This window comes from Xenopus laevis, chromosome 4L (assembly GCF_017654675.1).
Source record: "Xenopus laevis strain J_2021 chromosome 4L, Xenopus_laevis_v10.1, whole genome shotgun sequence".
NCBI classification, from domain to species: domain Eukaryota; kingdom Metazoa; phylum Chordata; class Amphibia; order Anura; family Pipidae; genus Xenopus; species Xenopus laevis.
In genome coordinates this window covers 27,077,174-27,097,316 of record NC_054377.1, presented here as the reverse complement: position 1 = coordinate 27,097,316, position 20,143 = coordinate 27,077,174, and the positions used below count along the sequence as shown (strand labels likewise).

The 20,143-nt window shown below is 44.2% G+C and overlaps 1 protein-coding gene across 2 annotated transcripts in view; it reads right to left on the bottom strand.

Annotated features, from left to right (window-relative positions):
- macrod1.L (MACRO domain containing 1 L homeolog) overlaps positions 1-20,143 on the bottom strand; it is a 436,504-nt gene that overhangs the window by 19,851 nt on the left and 396,510 nt on the right. For both annotated transcript variants that reach the window (XM_041589107.1, NM_001174011.1), the window contains 1 exon segment: positions 18,166-18,195. In XM_041589107.1, coding sequence (XP_041445041.1) covers positions 18,166-18,195 — 30 coding nt within the window.

Sequence of the window (20,143 nt, the reverse complement as noted above, 5' to 3'; positions counted from 1 at the left end):
GGGAGACAATGGTGTGTAACCAATACCTCCGTGTAATTCACAGCCTATATTTTTGAAGGCATTGTTACCTAGTGACTGCTGAGCTGAAACTGTATCTAACAGACAGCCATGTATAAGTAGCATGGAAAGGCAGTGTGTAAATAAAGATGTATATAACAGACAGCCGAGCATAACTGATGGATTCCTGGGACAGATACAGCAAGTGAACAATTCAAACTACAACCCAGTTTACAGTCTAACGCTTGAAGGGCACTCTATCTGCGTCATAGGCACACCTGCAATGAGTATCCATGACTCCTGTAATCTGATTGCCCATAGTATAACACAGTGGTCCCAAATCATAAATCCCAACATTTCGAGTGGCAAATTTTTTGACCATGCCCATTTTGTGGTCACACCCCTAATTGCCATTATTACAATTATTATAGTTATTACAGTTTTGCTAATGCAGGTTAATTGCCCTTTAAGCTGCGAGTCACTGTTTTCCCAAAAGACCTGCTTATCTTAAATTGTAACACATTTATCTATGTGCACCTGCCAGGTATTTTGGGCTCTCTGCCAAAAGCCAATTAAGTTTTAGAAACTTTGTATCTTTTTCTGGCTGTTCAGTGCAGGAGATCAAAGAGAGAGGACATTTCAGCAACCATCTGGGACTGCGGGTTGAGCTGCCAAAATCAGGACTGTCACACAAAAAATGGGACAGTTGGGAGGTATGCCCATACCAGTGGCTCTTGAGAAACATGTTGCTCAGTAACCCCTTGGATGTTGCTCAGTAACTCCTTTCTAACATGGAGGCAGATTTTGGTTGCATAAAAACCAGGTTTATGGCCAAACAGCTCCTCGTATAGGCTGCCAATCCACATTGGGACCTTCAAATAGCCAAACACACCCTTTATTTGGCACCCCCAGGAACTTTTTTCATGCTTGTGTTTCTCCCCTCTTTTTACATTTGAAAAAAGGTTGGGGACCCCTAGTTTAACACATAAACCCCCATATTTAACTGTTGGCAACTGGCAGTGTGCACTGAAGGCTTCCCATGACATTCTCTAAACTAGGGATGCACCAAATCCACTTTTTTTGGATTCAGTCGAACCCCTGAATCCTTCGTGGAAGATTCGGTTGAATATCAAACCAAATCCGAATTTGCCTATGTAATTTAGGGGTGGGAAGGGGAAATTTTTTTTTACTTCTTTGTAGAAGTACAAATACTTCTACTACTTCTACACCCCTAAATTACATAGGCAAATTCGGATTTGGTTCGATATTCAACCGAATCTTTCACGAAGGATTCAGGGGTTCGACTGAATCCAAAAAAAGTGGATTTGGTGCATCCCTAGTTTAGAGAATGTCATGGGAAGCCTTCAGTGCACACTGCCAGTCACGCAATTTCCCTCCCCGCCCTAATTTGAATATGCAAATTAGGATTCAGATTCAGTTTGGCCGGGAAGATGGATTTGGCCGAATCCTGCTAAAAAAACACAGAATACTGGATTTGGTTTAGGACTCTAAACATAACCTCTAAACCAGGGGGTTATCACAGAGTCATTCGGTCTGTGCAGGGATTGGATTCAATAGGCAAATACAATGATTTTAAATAAAATCCTAATTTAGAAATGCCTGAGTAGTGTCGATTTCCTTATGTCCTGATATTCAATCCCATTAAAGGCTATAGTCCATTTTTTTTCACTTATTCATTTTTATTCCTGTGGACTTGATGAATATGGATGCTGAACAAACTCAAGCAGCGCGGACGTACTTTCATAGCTGATCAATCAGAATTTGATCGATTCAGACCTTCTAATTCTGGCTCGGACTGGATCAAATCCAATGCGATTGGATTTATTATTCGTTTTATAAATGCCAACCTAGTCATAGGTCGATCAGAATCAATCAGTCCACCTGGCTTGCCTAAATCTACCTGTTAGACCTATGCAACCTCATCGGCACCTTCATTTATTTGTTCCTTCTATTTATTTTATCATTAGTGATGGTTGAATTTGGGCGTTTCGCCGAAAAATTAGCCAAATGGCGAAAAATTTACAAAACGGTGCGGGCGTCTCATTTTAGCAGCCGGCGTTCATTTTTTTGGACGCCGGCGAAAATGCGCTGGTGTCCAAAAAACGGACGCTGGCATCCGGCGAATTATTGCGGCAGTTTCGCAGATTTATTTGCCGGCGGCCAATCACGGGAATTCGCGCCTGGCGGGTAAAATTCGCCCATCACTATTTATCATTTCTGTATTTGCCATGAATTGTTTCATTTAATAGGAACCTATTCTTGTAGTAATGTAATGCACTGCAGCATGACCTTTAAGCCTGTACTAGAGCAAGAGTTATTTCAGTGTGTACTTGTGATGGGCGAATCTGTTAAGTTTCGCAGAGAAATTTGCAAAACTCCGCAAATATTAGTGAAACATCGAAAAATTAGCAAAACACATTAAATTCATTGGGCATCAAAATGATTTTGACGTGCGACAATTATTCACGTGATTCTTTTGTCCAAATGCATTAGTCAATGGGCGTATGAATAACTTTGATGCGCAAAATTTTTATCCTCGCAACAATTTTTGCACGTGCGTCTGAATAATTTTGACGTGAGACAATTTTAACGAGCGACCATTTATTTGTCATAGCGAATTTTCCCACGCTGAATTTTTGTAGATTTGCTGCAAATCCATGCCTGGTGAATAAATTCGCCCATCCTTAGTGTGTACCTTTCTGGTATACAAATAAATACATGGCATCACAACAGGACTCTATAGGGGACCTATGTTCTGAGATTGCTGAACTGCCAGGAGATTTAATATATTATTTAATATATACTTATCTGTTGAACCTAGAGCATCACCTTTTCATGGAATTACTAGCCACCTCTGAAATAGGGATACTGATATCTAATCTTCAGATAAAGAAGGCATATAGCATTATTTAGCTTGTTGATTAAAATGACGACCCCGTGTAATACATTTTGACCCTTGGTTTCCTTGCGCCATTGCCTCTATACAGCTGGGCTTATTTTTTCATCCATTCTGTTTTATTTTATTGTTCTTCACTAGCATTTATATTCTGCTATGTATCTTGCTTATATACAACTGGCATTACTTTGTCACTTTGTCATGGGAGGGGGGAGCCAGGCATATACCTATACTGTTACTACTTTTGCCATTTGATTTATGGCTTTTGATAATGCAGACACTTTGCTGTGCAGCTGACAATAGGAGAGTATAAATCCCAGATAACTATGTGCTAGCAAAACACAGGAATTCTATTTATGTATGACTGAGATACAGCAGATTATGGCTGTTCGACAACTGACTGTGGACATACAACTGGCAGAGTATATAACTCATAGCTGGAAAAACTTACAGGTTGTCATGTACAATTAGACAAGCACCTATGTGCAGCTGACACACGTGAGCAGAACTAACATGCACTGTCCCTGGGAATAACTGAGGCGAATCTGAGTAACAGACTGCCATGCCTCACTGATAAACCATTGTGTAAGACCGAAAAAAACATGCAGGGATGTGGCAAAATAATATAAACACTGACATATAGATTCTACATGTCTGGAATGCTAATAAAGGAATCCAAACCCCTTTCTTTTATGAGCAGTTGATATCTTGTTAATGCTGTGGGAAAACAGAGTTGGAAATAGGGGTAGACAGCAGACACACCTGTCTAGGGACCAACCATATTGGGAAAGGTGGATGGGGGGCGCAGTTGAACTATCTATAACCGTAGTATGAATAGAATTCCACATTTGTCTTGGGTGTCAAAGCTCCTGGGCCTGGCTTTGATGGAAAATAATAGGGGTCTTTTATGTTTTCCCAGGGTGCAAAATGCACTCTGCTTCTCGCCAGTTGCCTTTCTGCAAGAGCAAAATGCATTTCCTGTTTCCCACCTCCAGTTTGCGCAGATCAGCTGAGAACTGGTGTTTGGGATGGTTATTGCTTCAGGTTTACTTTAGGGATGCACCAAATCCACAATTTAGACTTCGGCCGAATCCGGAACCGAATCTGAACCCTAATTGGCATATGCAGAATAAGGAAATTATTTTTTAGATTTGCTCAGCCAGGCACTTGGATTTGGCTGAATCCTGGCCAAATCCTGAACTGAATCCTGGATTCGGTGCATCCCTAGTTTACATTGTTTTCATGGTCATCAGGCTATTTATGGCACTTGTGCATGGGAAATTGCCATTACAAGACATGATCACTCAGAATGACTTTATATTTAAATATTTGTAGACCTTGGGCAGAGGAGCAGGAGCCGACCCGGGCAGAGGAGCAGGAGCCGACCCGGGCAGAGAAGCAGAAGCCGACCCGGGCAGAGGAACACACACAGGAGTCCCGCGGTGGTGGGGCAACAAGGGCCTGTACCAGGGGTAAGAGAAAGAAGAGGTACGTGTCTGGCATCTCACATAGTTGTGCCCTATAGAGATGTCGCGAACTGTTCGCCGGCGAACTTGTTCGCGCGAACATCGGGTGTTCGCGCTCGCCGGAAGTTCGCGAACGTCGCGCGACGTTCGCCATTTTGGGTTCGCCATTGTTGGCGCTTTTTTTTGCCCTCTCACCCCAGACCAGCAGGTACATGGCAGCCAATCAGGAAGCTCTCCCCTGGACCACTCCCCTTCCCTATAAAAACCGAAGCCCTGCAGCGTTTTTTCACTCTGCCTGTGTGTGCTGAAGAGATAGTGTAGGGAGAGAGCTGCTGCCTGTTAGTGATTTCAGGGACAGTTGAAAGTTTGCTGGCTAGTAATCGTTTTGATACTGCTCTGTTATTGGAGGGACAGAAGTCTGCAGGGGTTTGAGGGACATTTAAGCTTAGGTAGCTTTGCTGGCTAGTAATCTACCTTCTACTGCAGTGCTCTGTATGTAGCTGCAGTGGGCAGCTGTCCTGCTTCTGATCTCATCTGCTGACTGCTGCAATAACAGTAGTCCTTGTAAGGACTGCTTTATTTATTTTTTTGTTGTTTTACTACTACTACTACTACTACTACTACTATAAGAGCCCAGTGCTATTAGTCTAGCAGTGTTGGGGAGTGGGACTGGTGTGCTAATCTGCTGCTCCTAGTAGTTCAGCAGCACCAACTTTAATTTTTTTTTTTTAATATTCATTTTTTTTTTATTTTACTTTTTTTTATTTTACTACCGCTGTAGTAGTGTATAAGTTGACCTTTTAGGCATTATTTGCCCTGTAGGCATTATTTGCACACTGTTTTCTTCAACCCGCCATCGAGCTGTGTGACCTTGTTCACATTCTGTCTAAATATCCATAATATTACCGTCTCCAGAAAAAACACCGGAGTCACTTTTTTCAAGCAGCCATAATATATTTTACGTAATCCGTATCCACCGCTGTAGTAGTGTATACGTTGGCCTTGTAGGCATTATTTGCACACTGTTTTCTTCAACCCGCCATCGAGCTGTGTGACCTTGTTCACATTCTGTCTAAATATCCATAATATTACCGTCTCCAGAAAAAACACCGGAGTCACTTTTTTCAAGCAGCCATAATATATTTTACGTAATCCGTATCCACCGCTGTAGTAGTGTATACGTTGGCCTTGTAGGCATTATTTGCACACTGTTTTCTTCAACCCGCCATCGAGCTGTGTGACCTTGTTCCCATTCTGTCTAAATATCCATAATATTACCGTCTCCAGAAAAAACACCGGAGTCACTTTTTTCAAGCAGCATTCATATATTTTACGTAATCCGTATCCACCGCTGTAGTAGTGTATACGTTGGCCTTGTAGGCATTATTTGCACACTGTTTTCTTCAACCCGCCATCGAGCTGTGTGACCTTGTTCACATTCTGTCTAAATATCCATAATATTACCGTCTCCAGAAAAAACACCGGAGTCACTTTTTTCAAGCAGCATTCATATATTTTACGTAATCCGTATCCACCGCTGTAGTAGTGTATACGTTGGCCTTGTAGGCATTATTTGCACACTGTTTTCTTCAACCCGCCATCGAGCTGTGTGACCTTGTTCCCATTCTGTCTAAATATCCATAATATTACCGTCTCCAGAAAAAACACCGGAGTCACTTTTTTAAAGCAGCATTCATATATTTTACGTAATCCGTATCCACCGCTGTAGTAGTGTATACGTTGGCCTTGTAGGCATTATTTGCACACTGTTTTCTTCAACCCGCCATCGAGCTGTGTGACCTTGTTCACATTCTGTCTAAATATCCATAATATTACCGTCTCCAGAAAAAACACCGGAGTCACTTTTTTCAAGCAGCATTCATATATTTTACGTAATCCGTATCCACCGCTGTAGTAGTGTATACGTTGGCCTTGTAGGCATTATTTGCACACTGTTTTCTTCAACCCGCCATCGAGCTGTGTGACCTTGTTCACATTCTGTCTAAATATCCATAATATTACCGTCTCCAGAAAAAACACCGGAGTCACTTTTTCAAGCAGCATTCATATATTTTACGTAATCCGTATCCACCGCTGTAGTAGTGTATACGTTGGCCTTGTAGGCATTATTTGCACACTGTTTTCTTCAACCCGCCATCGAGCTGTGTGACCTTGTTCACATTCTGTCTAAATATCCATAATATTACCGTCTCCAGAAAAAACACCGGAGTCACTTTTTTCAAGCAGCATTCATATATTTTACGTAATCCGTATCCACCGCTGTAGTAGTGTATACGTTGGCCTTGTAGGCATTATTTGCACACTGTTTTCTTCAACCCGCCATCGAGCTGTGTGACCTTGTTCACATTCTGTCTAAATATCCATAATATTACCGTCTCCAGAAAAAACACCGGAGTCACTTTTTTCAAGCAGCCATAATATATTTTACGTAATCCGTATCCACCGCTGTAGTAGTGTATACGTTGACCTTGTAGGCATTATTTGCACACTGTTTTCTTCAACCCGCCATCGAGCTGTGTGAGCTTGTTCACATTTTGTCTAAATATTGATAATATTATCGTCTCTAGAAAAACCACTTGAGTTACTTTTTTTCAAGCAGCATTCATATATTTTACGTAATCCGTATCCACCGCTGTAGTAGTGTATACGTTGACCTTGTAGGCATTATTTGCACAGTGTTTTCTTCAACCCGCCATCGAGCTGTGTGACCTTGTTCACATTCTGTCTAAATATCCATAATATTACCGTCTCCAGAAAAAACACCGGAGTCACTTTTTTCAAGCAGCATTCATATATTTTACGTAATCCGTATCCACCGCTGTAGTAGTGTATACGTTGGCCTTGTAGGCATTATTTGCACACTGTTTTCTTCAACCCGCCATCGAGCTGTGTGACCTTGTTCACATTCTGTCTAAATATCCATAATATTACCGTCTCCAGAAAAAACACCGGAGTCACTTTTTTCAAGCAGCATTCATATATTTTACGTAATCCGTATCCACCGCTGTAGTAGTGTATACGTTGGCCTTGTAGGCATTATTTGCACACTGTTTTCTTCAACCCGCCATCGAGCTGTGTGACCTTGTTCACATTCTGTCTAAATATCCATAATATTACCGTCTCCAGAAAAAACACCGGAGTCACTTTTTTCAAGCAGCCATAATATATTTTACGTAATCCGTATCCACCGCTGTAGTAGTGTATACGTTGACCTTGTAGGCATTATTTGCACACTGTTTTCTTCAACCCGCCATCGAGCTGTGTGACCTTGTTCACATTTTGTCTAAATATTGATAATATTATCGTCTCTAGAAAAACCACTTGAGTTACTTTTTTCAAGCAGCATTCATATATTTTACGTAATCCGTATCCACCGCTGTAGTAGTGTATACGTTGACCTTGTAGGCATTATTTGCACACTGTTTTCTTCAACCCGCCATCGAGCTGTGTGAGCTTGTTCACATTTTGTCTAAATATTGATAATATTATCGTCTCTAGAAAAACCACTTGAGTTACTTTTTTTCAAGCAGCATTCATATATTTTACGTAATCCGTATCCACCGCTGTAGTAGTGTATACGTTGACCTTGTAGGCATTATTTGCACAGTGTTTTCTTCAACCCGCCATCGAGCTGTGTGAGCTTGTTCACATTTTGTCTAAATATTGATAATATTATCGTCTCTAGAAAAACCACTTGAGTTACTTTTTTTCAAGCAGCATTCATATATTTTACGTAATCCGTATCCACCGCTGTAGTAGTGTATACGTTGACCTTGTAGGCATTATTTGCACACTGTTTTCTTCAACCCGCCATCGAGCTGTGTGACCTTGTTCACATTTTGTCTAAATATTGATAATATTATCGTCTCTAGAAAAACCACTTGAGTTACTTTTTTTCAAGCAGCATTCATATATTTTACGTAATCCGTATCCACCGCTGTAGTAGTGTATACGTTGACTTTGTAGGCATTATTTGCACAGTGTTTTCTTCAACCCGCCATCTAGCTGTGTGTATTATCGTTTCCAGAAAAACCAACTGAGTTTTTGTTGTTGTTGTTGTTTTTTTAAAAATAATGCCAGGCAAAGGCAGGCCGCCACGCAGAGGCCGTGCTAGGGGCCGTGCTGCTATGCAATCCTGTGGCCCTAGCAAATTGCCCAGTTTTAAAAAGCCAATGACCCTGAACTCCCAAAATGCTGAAGAGGTAGTTGACTGGCTTACACAGCACACCCCATCCTCTACCGTTTCTAACTTTACCACAACATCCTCCTCATCCTCCACTGCTATGGCCACCCCACGTAACACTTCCTCCACCACCGGTGCCCCTTCTTCACTGGGGTCAGAGGAGTTATTTCCCATGAGTTTCTTGAACTGAGTAATGCGCAACCATTATTGCCAGAAGAAGATGAAGGAGATGAGGACCTTACACCAGATTTAATTCTGGCAGAGAACACGATAGAGATGGACATAATGAGTGATGAGGAGGAGGTCCCCGCTGCTGCTTCCTTCTGTGATGTGTCAGAAGAAATTGATGCATCTGAGGAGAATGATGATGAGGAGATTGATGTTTTGTGGGTGCCTAGTAGAAGAGAGCAAGAGGAGGGTAGTTCAGATGGAGAGACGGAGAGTCAGAGAGGCAGTAGGAGAATAAGACTTAGAAGAAGCAGGGAGGACAGCCCGCAGGGATCAGTAGGGCAACAACATGTATCGGCACCTGTGTTCAGCCGGCCAACGCACCCGCCATTGCCGCCAATACCGCCAACTCCGCCAACTTCTACTGTTACCGCCAGATCGCACACTTCCAAAAAGTCAGCAGTGTGGGATTTTTTTAATGTGTGTGCCTCTGACAAAAGCATTGTAATTTGCAATGAGTGCAGTCAGAAACTGAGCCTTGGTAAGCCCAACAGCCACATAGGTACAACTTCTATGCGAAGGCACATGAGCGGCAAGCACAAAGCACTTTGGGAGCAACACCTCAAAGGCAACAGGCAAACTAAAAGCCACACTCCTTCTGGTCCAGCATCTTACTGCTCTACCTCTGCTCTCCTTGACCCGTCTGAACCACCCTCCACTCCGCCTTCCACCTTGACCACCTGTTCCCATTCCCAGTCATCTGCCACCAGCCAAGTTTCTGTGAAGGCCATGTTTGAGCGTAAGAAGCCAATGTCTGACTGTCACCCCCTTGCCCGGCGTCTGACAGCTGGCTTGTCTGCACTCTTAGCCCGCCAGCTTTTACCATACCAGCTGGTGGACTCTGAGGCCTTCCGCAAATTTGTAGCAATTGGGACACCGCAGTGGAAGGTACCCAGCCGCAATTTTTTTCTAAAAAGGGAATACCACACCTGTACCAACATGTGCAGAGCCAAGTTACTGCATCTCTGTCACTTAGTGTTGGGCCAAAGGTCCATATGACTACTGACGCATGGTCCTCCAAGCATGGTCAGGGCAGGTATGTCACCTACACTGCCCACTGGGTGAACTTGGTAATGGCTGGGAAGCAGGGAATGGGTAGCTCAACAACAACAGTGGAGTTGGTGTCACCGCCACGGATTGCACGCGGTTCTGCCACCACCTCTACTCCTCCATCGCTCTCTACCTCGTCTTCTTCTTCTTCTTACTCTGCTGCTGGGTCCTCCTTCTCCTCCTCCACACCTGTGCACCCCAGCTCCCCCTAGGCTATTCGACGTGCCAGGTACGCCGTTGTCACGCTGTCTTGGGGATGACGTGCCTGGAAAGCAAAAACCATACCGGATCTGTACTCCTGTCATCTCTGCAGTCACAGGCCGATCGGTGGCTGACCCCACACCAACTGCAGATCGGAAAAGTGGTGTGTGACAATGGAAGCAATCTGTTGGCAGCGTTGAGACTAGGCAATTTAACACATGTGCCCTGCATGGCACATGTGTTAAATTTAATAGTCCAACGTTTTGTCTCCAAGTACCCAGGATTCCAGGACGTTCTCACCCAGTCCAGAAAGGTGTCGGCCCATTTCAGACGTTCCTACACAGCCATGGCACGCCTTGCTGACATTCAGCAGCGCTACAACATGCCAGTCAGGCGTTTGATTTCTGACAGCCAGACTCGCTGGAATTCAACGCTCCTTATGTTGGAACGTCTGCTGCAACAACAAAGGGCCGTCAACGAGTACCTTTTTGAACTGGGTGGTAGGACTGGATCTGCACAGCTGGGGATTTTTTTCCCCCGTTACTGGGTGCTTATGCGCGATGCCTGCAGGCTCATGCGACCTTTTGAAGAGGTGACAAATATGGTCAGTCGCACCGAAGGCACCATCAGCGACCTAATACCCTTCGCTTTATTCCTGGAGCGTGCCGTGCGACGAGTGACAGATGAGGCTGTAGACCAGCGTGACGAGGAGCTGGAAGCGCATCATTTCTGAGGCCTTCCGCAAATTTGTAGCAATTGGGACACCGCAGTGGAAGGTACCCAGCCGCAATTTTTTTTCTAAAAAGGGAATACCACACCTGTACCAACATGTGCAGAGCCAAGTTACCGCATCTCTGTCACTTAGTGTTGGGCCAAAGGTCCATATGACTACTGACGCATGGTCCTCCAAGCATGGTCAGGGCAGGTATGTCACCTACACTGCCCACTGGGTGAACTTGGTAATGGCTGGGAAGCAGGGAATGGGTAGCTCAACAACAACAGTGGAGTTGGTGTCACCGCCACGGATTGCACGCGGTTCTGCCACCACCTCTACTCCTCCATCGCTCTCTACCTCGTCTTCTTCTTCTTCTTACTCTGCTGCTGGGTCCTCCTTCTCCTCCTCCACACCTGTGCACCCCCAGCTCCCCCTAGGCTATTCGACGTGCCAGGTACGCCGTTGTCACGCTGTCTTGGGGATGACGTGCCTGGAAAGCAAAAACCATACCCGATCTGTACTCCTGTCATCTCTGCAGTCACAGGCCGATCGGTGGCTGACCCCACACCAACTGCAGATCGGAAAAGTGGTGTGTGACAATGGAAGCAATCTGTTGGCAGCGTTGAGACTAGGCAATTTAACACATGTGCCCTGCATGGCACATGTGTTAAATTTAATAGTCCAACGTTTTGTCTCCAAGTACCCAGGATTCCAGGACGTTCTCACCCAGTCCAGAAAGGTGTCGGCCCATTTCAGACGTTCCTACACAGCCATGGCACGCCTTGCTGACATTCAGCAGCGCTACAACATGCCAGTCAGGCGTTTGATTTCTGACAGCCAGACTCGCTGGAATTCAACGCTCCTTATGTTGGAACGTCTGCTGCAACAACAAAGGGCCGTCAACGAGTACCTTTTTGAACTGGGTGGTAGGACTGGATCTGCACAGCTGGGGATTTTTTCCCCCGTTACTGGGTGCTTATGCGCGATGCCTGCAGGCTCATGCGACCTTTTGAAGAGGTGACAAATATGGTCAGTCGCACCGAAGGCACCATCAGCGACCTAATACCCTTCGCTTTATTCCTGGAGCGTGCCGTGCGACGAGTGACAGATGAGGCTGTAGACCAGCGTGACGAGGAGCTGGAAGCGCACGATTTCTGGTCGGAATCACCAGAACGAACCCAGGCACATGCTGCAACGCAGGGAGAGGTGCCAGAAGTTTTGTCAGAGGAGGAAGGTGGCTTTGTGGAGGAGGAGGAGGAGGACCAACAGGAGCAGGCTTCCCAGGGGGCTAGTGGTGACCTTTTGGGGACCCCTGGTCTTGTACGTGGCTGGGGGGAGGAGACCGTGGATGATGCAGTCCTTGATAATGAGGAAGCGGAGATGGATAGCTCTGCATCCAACCTTGTGAGAATGGGGTCTTTCATGCTGTCATGCCTGTTGAAGGACCCCCGTATCAAGAGGCTTAAGGAGAAGGACCTGTACTGGGTCGCAACGCTACTAGACCCTCGGTACAAGCATAAAGTGTCAGAAATGTTACCAACATACCACAAGTCCGAAAAGATGCGGCATTTACAAACCAGCCTGCAAAACATGTTGTACAATGCTTTTAAGGGTGATGTCACTTCAGGAACTCATCAACATTCCAGGGGCAGAGGTGCCAGTAATCCTGCCACGAGCACACCTGCAAGGACAAAGCCCTTTGGCCAGTCTGTAACGTCAGACATGCAAATGTTTTTCTGTCCAAGGCAGCGCCACAACCCTTCTGGATCCACCCTCAAAGAACGCCTCGACCGGCAGGTAGCGGACTACCTGGCATTAACTGCAGATATCGACACTCTGAGGAGCGATGAACCCCTGGACTACTGGGTGCGCAGGCTTGATCTGTGGCCAGAGCTGTCACAATTTGCCATGAACCTCTTGTCTTGCCCAGCCTCAAGTGTGCTCTCAGAAAGGACCTTCAGTGCAGCAGGAGGGATTGTAACTGAGAAGAGAACTCGCCTAGGTCACAAAAGTGTCGATTACCTGACCTTTATTAAAATGAATGAGGGGTGGATCTCGGAGGGTTACTGCACGCCGGAAGACTTGTTCTGACTTCTATGCAGCTGTCCTTCTCTTCAAGCCTCATGACTCCACACACAGCTGTCCTTTAGCGTCCTCCTCCTCCCTCCGCCACCGTTACAAACTAGGGTGCAAACCCTACTGGTTTAATTTTTTCTGGCCTCTGTGCTTCAGTGGCTGCGACCAAAAAAATGCCTATTTTCTGCATTTATATGACATAATTTTTCTGGCCTCTGTGCTTCAGTGGCTGCAACCAAAAAAATTTATATTTTCAGCATTTATATGGCATAATTTTTCTGTCAACTGTGCTTCAGTGGCTGCGACCAAAAAAATGCATATTTTCTGCATTTATATGGCATAATTTTTCTGGCCTCTGTGCTTCAGTGGCTGCAACCAAAAAAATTACTATTTTCAGCATTTATATGGCATAATTTTTCTGGCAACTGTGCTTCAGTGGCTGCGACCAAAAAAAATGCATATTTTCTGCATTTATATGGCATAATTTTTCTGGCCTCTGTGCTTCAGTGGCTGCAACCAAAAAAATTTATATTTTCAGCATTTATATGGCATAATTTTTCTGTCAACTGTGCTTCAGTGGCTGCGACCAAAAAATGCATATTTTCTGCATTTATATGGCATAATTTTTCTGGCCTCTGTGCTTCAGTGGCTGCAACCAAAAAAATTACTATTTTCAGCATTTATATGGCATAATTTTTCTGGCAACTGTGCTTCAGTGGCTGCGACCAAAAAAATGCATATTTTCTGCATTTATATGGCATAATTTTTCTGGCCTCTGTGCTTCAGTGGCTGCAACCAAAAAATTTATATTTTCAGCATTTATATGGCATAATTTTTCTGGCAACTGTGCTTCAGTGGCTGCGACCAAAAAAATGCATATTTTCTGCATTTATATGGCATAATTTTTCTGGCCTCTGTGCTTCAGTGGCTGCAACCAAAAAAATTTATATTTTCAGCATTTATATGGCATAATTTTCTGGCAACTGTGCTTCAGTGGCTGCGACCAAAAAAATGACTATTTTCAGCATTTATATGGCATATTTTTTCTGGCCTCTGTGCTTCAGTGGCTGTGGCCAAAAAACTGGGCAAACAATGCCTACAAGGTCAACGACGTTGACCTTGTAGGCATTGTTTGCCCAGTTTTTTTGGCCACAGCCACTGAAGCACAGAGGCCAGAAAAAATATGCCATATAAATGCTGAAAATAGTCATTTTTTGCCATACGTTGACTCAACGTATATGGCAAAAAATGACTATTTTCAGCATTTATGTGGCATATTTTTTCTGGCAACTGTGCTTCAGTGGCTGCAACCAAAAAAACTGGGCAAACAATGTCTACAAGGTCAACGTATGGCGAAAAATTACTATTTTCAGCATTTATATGGCATATTTTTTCTGGCAACTGTGCTTCAGTGGCTGCGTCCAAAAAAACTGGGCAAACAATGTCTACAAGGTCAACGTATGGCAAAAAATGACTATTTTCAGCATTTATATGGCATATTTTTTCTGGCAACTGTGCTTCAGTGGCTGCGTCCAAAAAAACTGGGCAAACAATGCCTACAAGGTCAACGTATGGCAGTTGTTTAAAGAGAACAGTAGATTACTAGCCAGCAAAGCTACCTAAGCTAAAATGTCCCTCAAATCCCTGCAGACTTCTGTCCCTCCAATACAGAGCAGTATCAAGCAGATTACTAGCCAGCAAACTTACTATCATCTGTCCCTGAAATCACTAACAGCTCTCCCCCTACACTATCTCTTCCAAGCACACACAGGCAGATTTTTCAGATACATTTTTGCCCTTGATCCCCCTCTGGCATGCCACTGTCCAGGTCGTTGCACCCTTTAAACAACTTTAAAATCATTTTTCTGGCCAGAAATGTCTTTTCTAGATGTTAAAGTTCGCCTTCCCATTGAAGTCTATGGGGTTCGCGAACCGTTCGCGAACCGCTCGCATTTTTGCGCAAGTTCGCGAATATGTTCGCGAACTTTTTTTCCGACGTTCGCTACATCCCTAGTGCCCTATGCATGTGCATTTTCTCTCTACCCCTAGTTCCAGCCCCGGTGAGAAGGTCTTTACCGTGCCATTTAAATGCACCCAAAATTCGTCCCTTTTGAGTAAAAAGGCATTTGAAACAGTAGGCCTTCTTTGGTGTGAACTGAAAATACTGTGCATATGTTAGAAGTGGTGGAAGATGACATGCTCAACTATATGAGGGCATGAGGGTATTCTATCGCTCAGTAAACTAATGTATTGTTCTTTGCACCTATTTAACGACATTTCTGAAAGGTATAATGGTTGATTTTTGTAATGCAGCCTGACCAGTTACTAAAGTTTATCATTGGCTGTTGGTGGTGATACTATGCCAGGGTTGGCATTAGAGGTAGGCAACAGAGGAACATGCCTTGGGGCCCAGTTGGGGGGTGGGCAATAAAGGAGGAACAATCAGTTCAGAGGGTGGGAAGGAGCCAGCAGTTGGAAACTGGGATCTCTATGTAAAGAGTCTATAGGTGCTCAGTGCTGGGCATGTAAGTGCACTCCATGACCTGGATGCCACCCGCTTCCTTGCAGACCCATTTGAGTAGAATTTACTAACTGGTGCTTATCTCACTTCAGTGGGTACAATTACTCTGGAAGTCTTTGAAAGAATTTTGTAGGTAAAAAAACATGGCAAATTGTATTGACTATGGGAGTTTAATGAACTAAAGTACACCTCTAATAAACTAACCTTGTAGTGCTTAAAGGGGTGGTTTACATATACATTAACTTTTAGTATGTTGATAAAAGCCTAATTCTAAGCAACCTTCTGCTAACTCTTGACCCCTTCTAAAAAACAAATGCTCTGTAAAGCTGGCCACAAAGACAAAGTCGTATGAATCTTCGCTTTATACGATTTTCGGACCATGTGTGAATCGTTCCGAGATTTTTCATGCCATGCCAGTTAACAACATCAATGGGAGATTGATCAGACATCAGTGGCGTAACTACTGGGGGAACAGGGGGTGCAACTGGGCCAGGTCCCGCACCCCCCCCCCCGGCAGAGCACGTGCGCTGCACAGGGTTGCCACCCAGCCGGTATTTAAAGAAAGAAATTTTAAAGAAAAAAGGGTCTCAAGGCCGGTGCCGGTATTAAAAAAAAAAAAAACTGTCAATTACATTGCCGGTAAATTCTGAGGGGAGGAACCACCACTTAGTTTAAGCAGCTTCGCTGCTCCCTCCTCCCTCCCTGCTTGAAGCAACGTCTTACGTGACGTGGAAGGTGTTGTAGCGATTCTGGACTGCGGGCTGTGTTTAGGGTTGTCTCTGCCGGCTCCACCCCTTTTTGCATCACGGCCCGCCCCTTTAGTACCCGCCCCCACCACTTGCCAGTAATTTTTTTTTGTAAAAGGTGGCAACCCTAGCGCTGCAGCCTGCTGGAGTCGGAGTCGCACCAGGGCCCGCCCCCAACTAGTTCCGTTACTGTCAGACATAATTTTCTTCTGATTTCTGTCTTCGGATTAATTGCAAGAACATGATCTGATTTGTTCTTTTTATTCATCTGAATGGCAGCGCCGTTTCGCATGGAAAGAGCCGCCGGAGGCGGATCCTGTAATGCCACCCCCTTCCCGCTTACCTTTCCAGGGGGGGGAGGCAGCAATAGCGCCCTCTCGCACTAGTAAAGCCGAAACTGGAAATTCGGCTCTTAAAGGCACAGGATCGCCTTGCCGTCCCCCTGGCGCTGCCGCCCGAGGTGAGTTACTCAACTCGCCTCATCGGCGGAGTGCCCCCACTGAATGGTTAGTGGTAGGTCGGGAGATTGCAACGATATGAGCATTCGTGGGACATAACGATATATCTACACATCTATGGCTCCAAATGTATTGCTACTTTTTAGTACTTATCTTTCTTTTCAGGCCTCTCCTAATCATATTTCAGTCTCTTATTCAAATCAATATATTGTTGCCAGGGTAATTTGGACCTTAGTGACCAAATTGCTGAAATTGCAAATTAGAGAGCTGGTAATTAAAAAGCTGAATAACCCAAAAGCCACAAATAAAAAAATAAGAAACCCAATTGAATGTTTTCTCAGAATATCACTTTCTACATCATACTAAAAGTTAATTTAAAGGCAAACAACCCCTTTAAACCAGGCATGATTGCCTCAATTCTATACAGTAGCATCAGCTTGCAGCCTTTGCTTTTCAGCAGAAGATGAACCCATCTGTGTACCTCTAGTGATACTTGAGATATTTTTTTTTAGTCTTTGATAATTGACAATATTGTGAGTTTTGTCGGCACAACTTGTTCTGTTGTGAAGATCAGAGAGGCAGCTGTACAGTGTTGCTATACAGGTTTATATACATAAACCTTTGCTTGTTTGTAATAACCAAGAGAAATATGTGAAGAACTGACAGTAGTATCATAGCTGGCAGATATTGTATTTTATCGGTCAGGATGAAGTTTCAGATCCAGCTGTGCATCTGTAGATGGAGTACTTGTCTGAGCTTTATATGAATGACAAGTTTATGCAGAAGTGGCAGGGAGCTAGTAAAATAGCTGTCAATAAATGACAGGCAGTTGTCTATGGCCGAATGATAGCTCAATAATTGACCTATAACAGTATAAATATGACCGGCAGTTGTTAAAATCTGTCAGATAGCTGCGCTTAGAAGAGATAGGTGTAAATAAGTGACAGTTAGTAGAGTAGAATTGACCAGTAGCCAAATAGAAAATGAAAGGCAGCAATTAATGCCTAAGCTATTGCTGAATATCACTCACAATGGAGACAACACACAAAGCACTGCAAAACTGTCGGTCACGTATAATTAATGGGGTCACCATTTAATAACCTATATAATGGTCAATAGAATTTTGAATAATGCATTTAATGGCTGTCACTACGTGACACAGGTAGGGTTGCCACCTTTTTTGAGTAATTTTTACTGGCCAGGGAAGGAGGCGGGTCCACGAGGCGGAGGATCGTTATGTAAATTGACTGGGTCATGATGTCGCGGGGCATGATGTTGAGGGGCGGACCCAAATCGTGGAGCGTGGAATTGGTAAGTAGTAGCTATAAAGGGAAGAAAGGGGTAGGCTAAGCGTGTATCGGAGGGAGGCCAGGAGCAGTTTGACAAGTGATCACAAATCTCCTGGCAGCTACAGTCGGTATATTTGTAATACCGGCCATGGCTGTTATTTTACCGGCTAGGCTGGTGAAATACTGGCCAGGTGGCAACCCTAGACACGGGGCAAGGGAAAATACATTACTGTAAATGGTGGTACAACTGGACATGTATTAGTATAACAGTACAAAACAGATACACAAATACTGTACCTCCTCCACCTCCCAGCAGAGAACTGTTAGCTGAAAGAGAGAGAGAAATAAATTGAGGGATGGGTTGGGAGAAAGTAAGGGGGGAGAAAATGCATGAGATATAATTATAAATTGCAACAAGTTCTATCTATAAATACAGTATATACATGTTTCCCTCAAAGCATGACTTCTAGTTCCCAACAAGTGAGGAAATCATTTAGGAGTGTTACATGTAGGGATGTCGCGGACTGTTCGCCCGCGAACTAATTCGCGCGAACATCGACTATTCGCGTTCGGCGGCCAATTTGGGTTCGCCTTAGCTGGCGCTTATTTTTGCCCTCTCACCCCAGACCAGCAGATACATGGCAGCCAATCAGGAAGCTCTCCCTCCTGGACCACCCCCACACCCCCTGGACCACTCCCCTTCCATATATAAACTGAAGCCCTGCAGCGTTTTTTCATTCTGCCTGTGTGTGCTTGGAAGAGCTAGTGTAGGGAGAGAGCTGTTAGTGATTTGAGGGACAGTTGATAGTAACTTTGCTGGCTAGTAATCTACTTGATACTGCTCTGTATTGTAGGGACAGAACTCTGCAGGGATTTGAGGGACATTTTAGGTTAGGTAGCTTTGCTGGCTAGTAATCTACCTTCTACTGCAGTGCTCTGTATGTAGCTGCTGTGGGCAGCTGTCCTGCTGCTGATCTCTCATCTGCATCTGTTCTTCAAACAACTGCCACCTAGCTGTCTAAATATCAATAATAATACCGTCTCCAGAAACACCTCCCGAGTGACGTTTTTCAAGCAGCAATAATATATTCCGTATCCAACGGCTGTAGTGTATACGTTGACCTTGCAGGCATTATTTGCCCAGTCTTTAACCAAGTGCCACCTAGCTGTGTGAGCTTTTTCACATTCCGTGTCCAGAAACATCACCTGAGTGACGTAGTGTGATTTCTGCCCTTTACAGCACAAAACGCAGCGCTGTGTCAACAATGGATTTTTCAGATACATTTTTGCCCTTGATCCCCCTCTGGCATGCCACTGTCCAGGTCGTTGCACCCTTTAAACAACTTTAAAATCATTTTTCTGGCCAGAAATGTCTTTTCTAGCTTTTAAAATTCGCCTTCCCATTGAAGTCTATGGGGTTCGCGACGTTCGCGAACTATTCGCATGTTTTGTCGCAAGTTCGCGAATATGTTCGCGAACATTTTTTCCGCCGTTCGCTACATCCCTAGTTACATGTGGCTGCCCTTTGCAGTGAAAGGTGGAAAGCAGTGAGAGTGATTGGGTCTCTGAACATTATATAGCAGGCTTTTCTCGTTTATTTTCCATCTGCATCCCTTAATCCTGTCTTGCTCTTCCCACTCTCTTCTATGTGTGTCAGGGGAATAATTAGCCAGGGATCCCTTATTCCCAGCACTGGAGGCCACATCATTTGTTGGATTAATACACAGACCTAAGAAAGATAAAGTGACGAGGGGGAGGGTGTGGAACACTAACAAGGGAGTGGGATAAAGGGAAAGAGAAGGTAGAAGATTCCTTAGCTGGTTAACTGGCTCTCTCAACAGGATACATATGTGTTATGCAGAAATAAACCTCCCAAGGTGTCTTGTGAACTCTGGAGCCCTAGCTACTGGGGGAGCCTCAGGGCTCTTATTCAGAGAGGCCAGGGTTCAATTCTTGTGTCAGCAACTTGTGATCTTGCACAAATATCTGCCTGCCGTGCCTCGGGCAATCAAACATTGTCCACAAGGTCTAAAAACAAGGGATGTTGCTTTGCATCAAACTATACAAAGTTACTAGTGGCCTATTACAAAAAAAAAAAAAAATACAGATTAACAAATTGTTGTAACTAGCAGCATTACTGGGTGAATGCAACCTTGTTTCATATGTCCATTCATATCATATGTCCATGTAATGGACATGGACATATGATAGACATATGAATGGACATAACCGCAGATAGATAGATAGATATATATATAGATATATATAGATATAT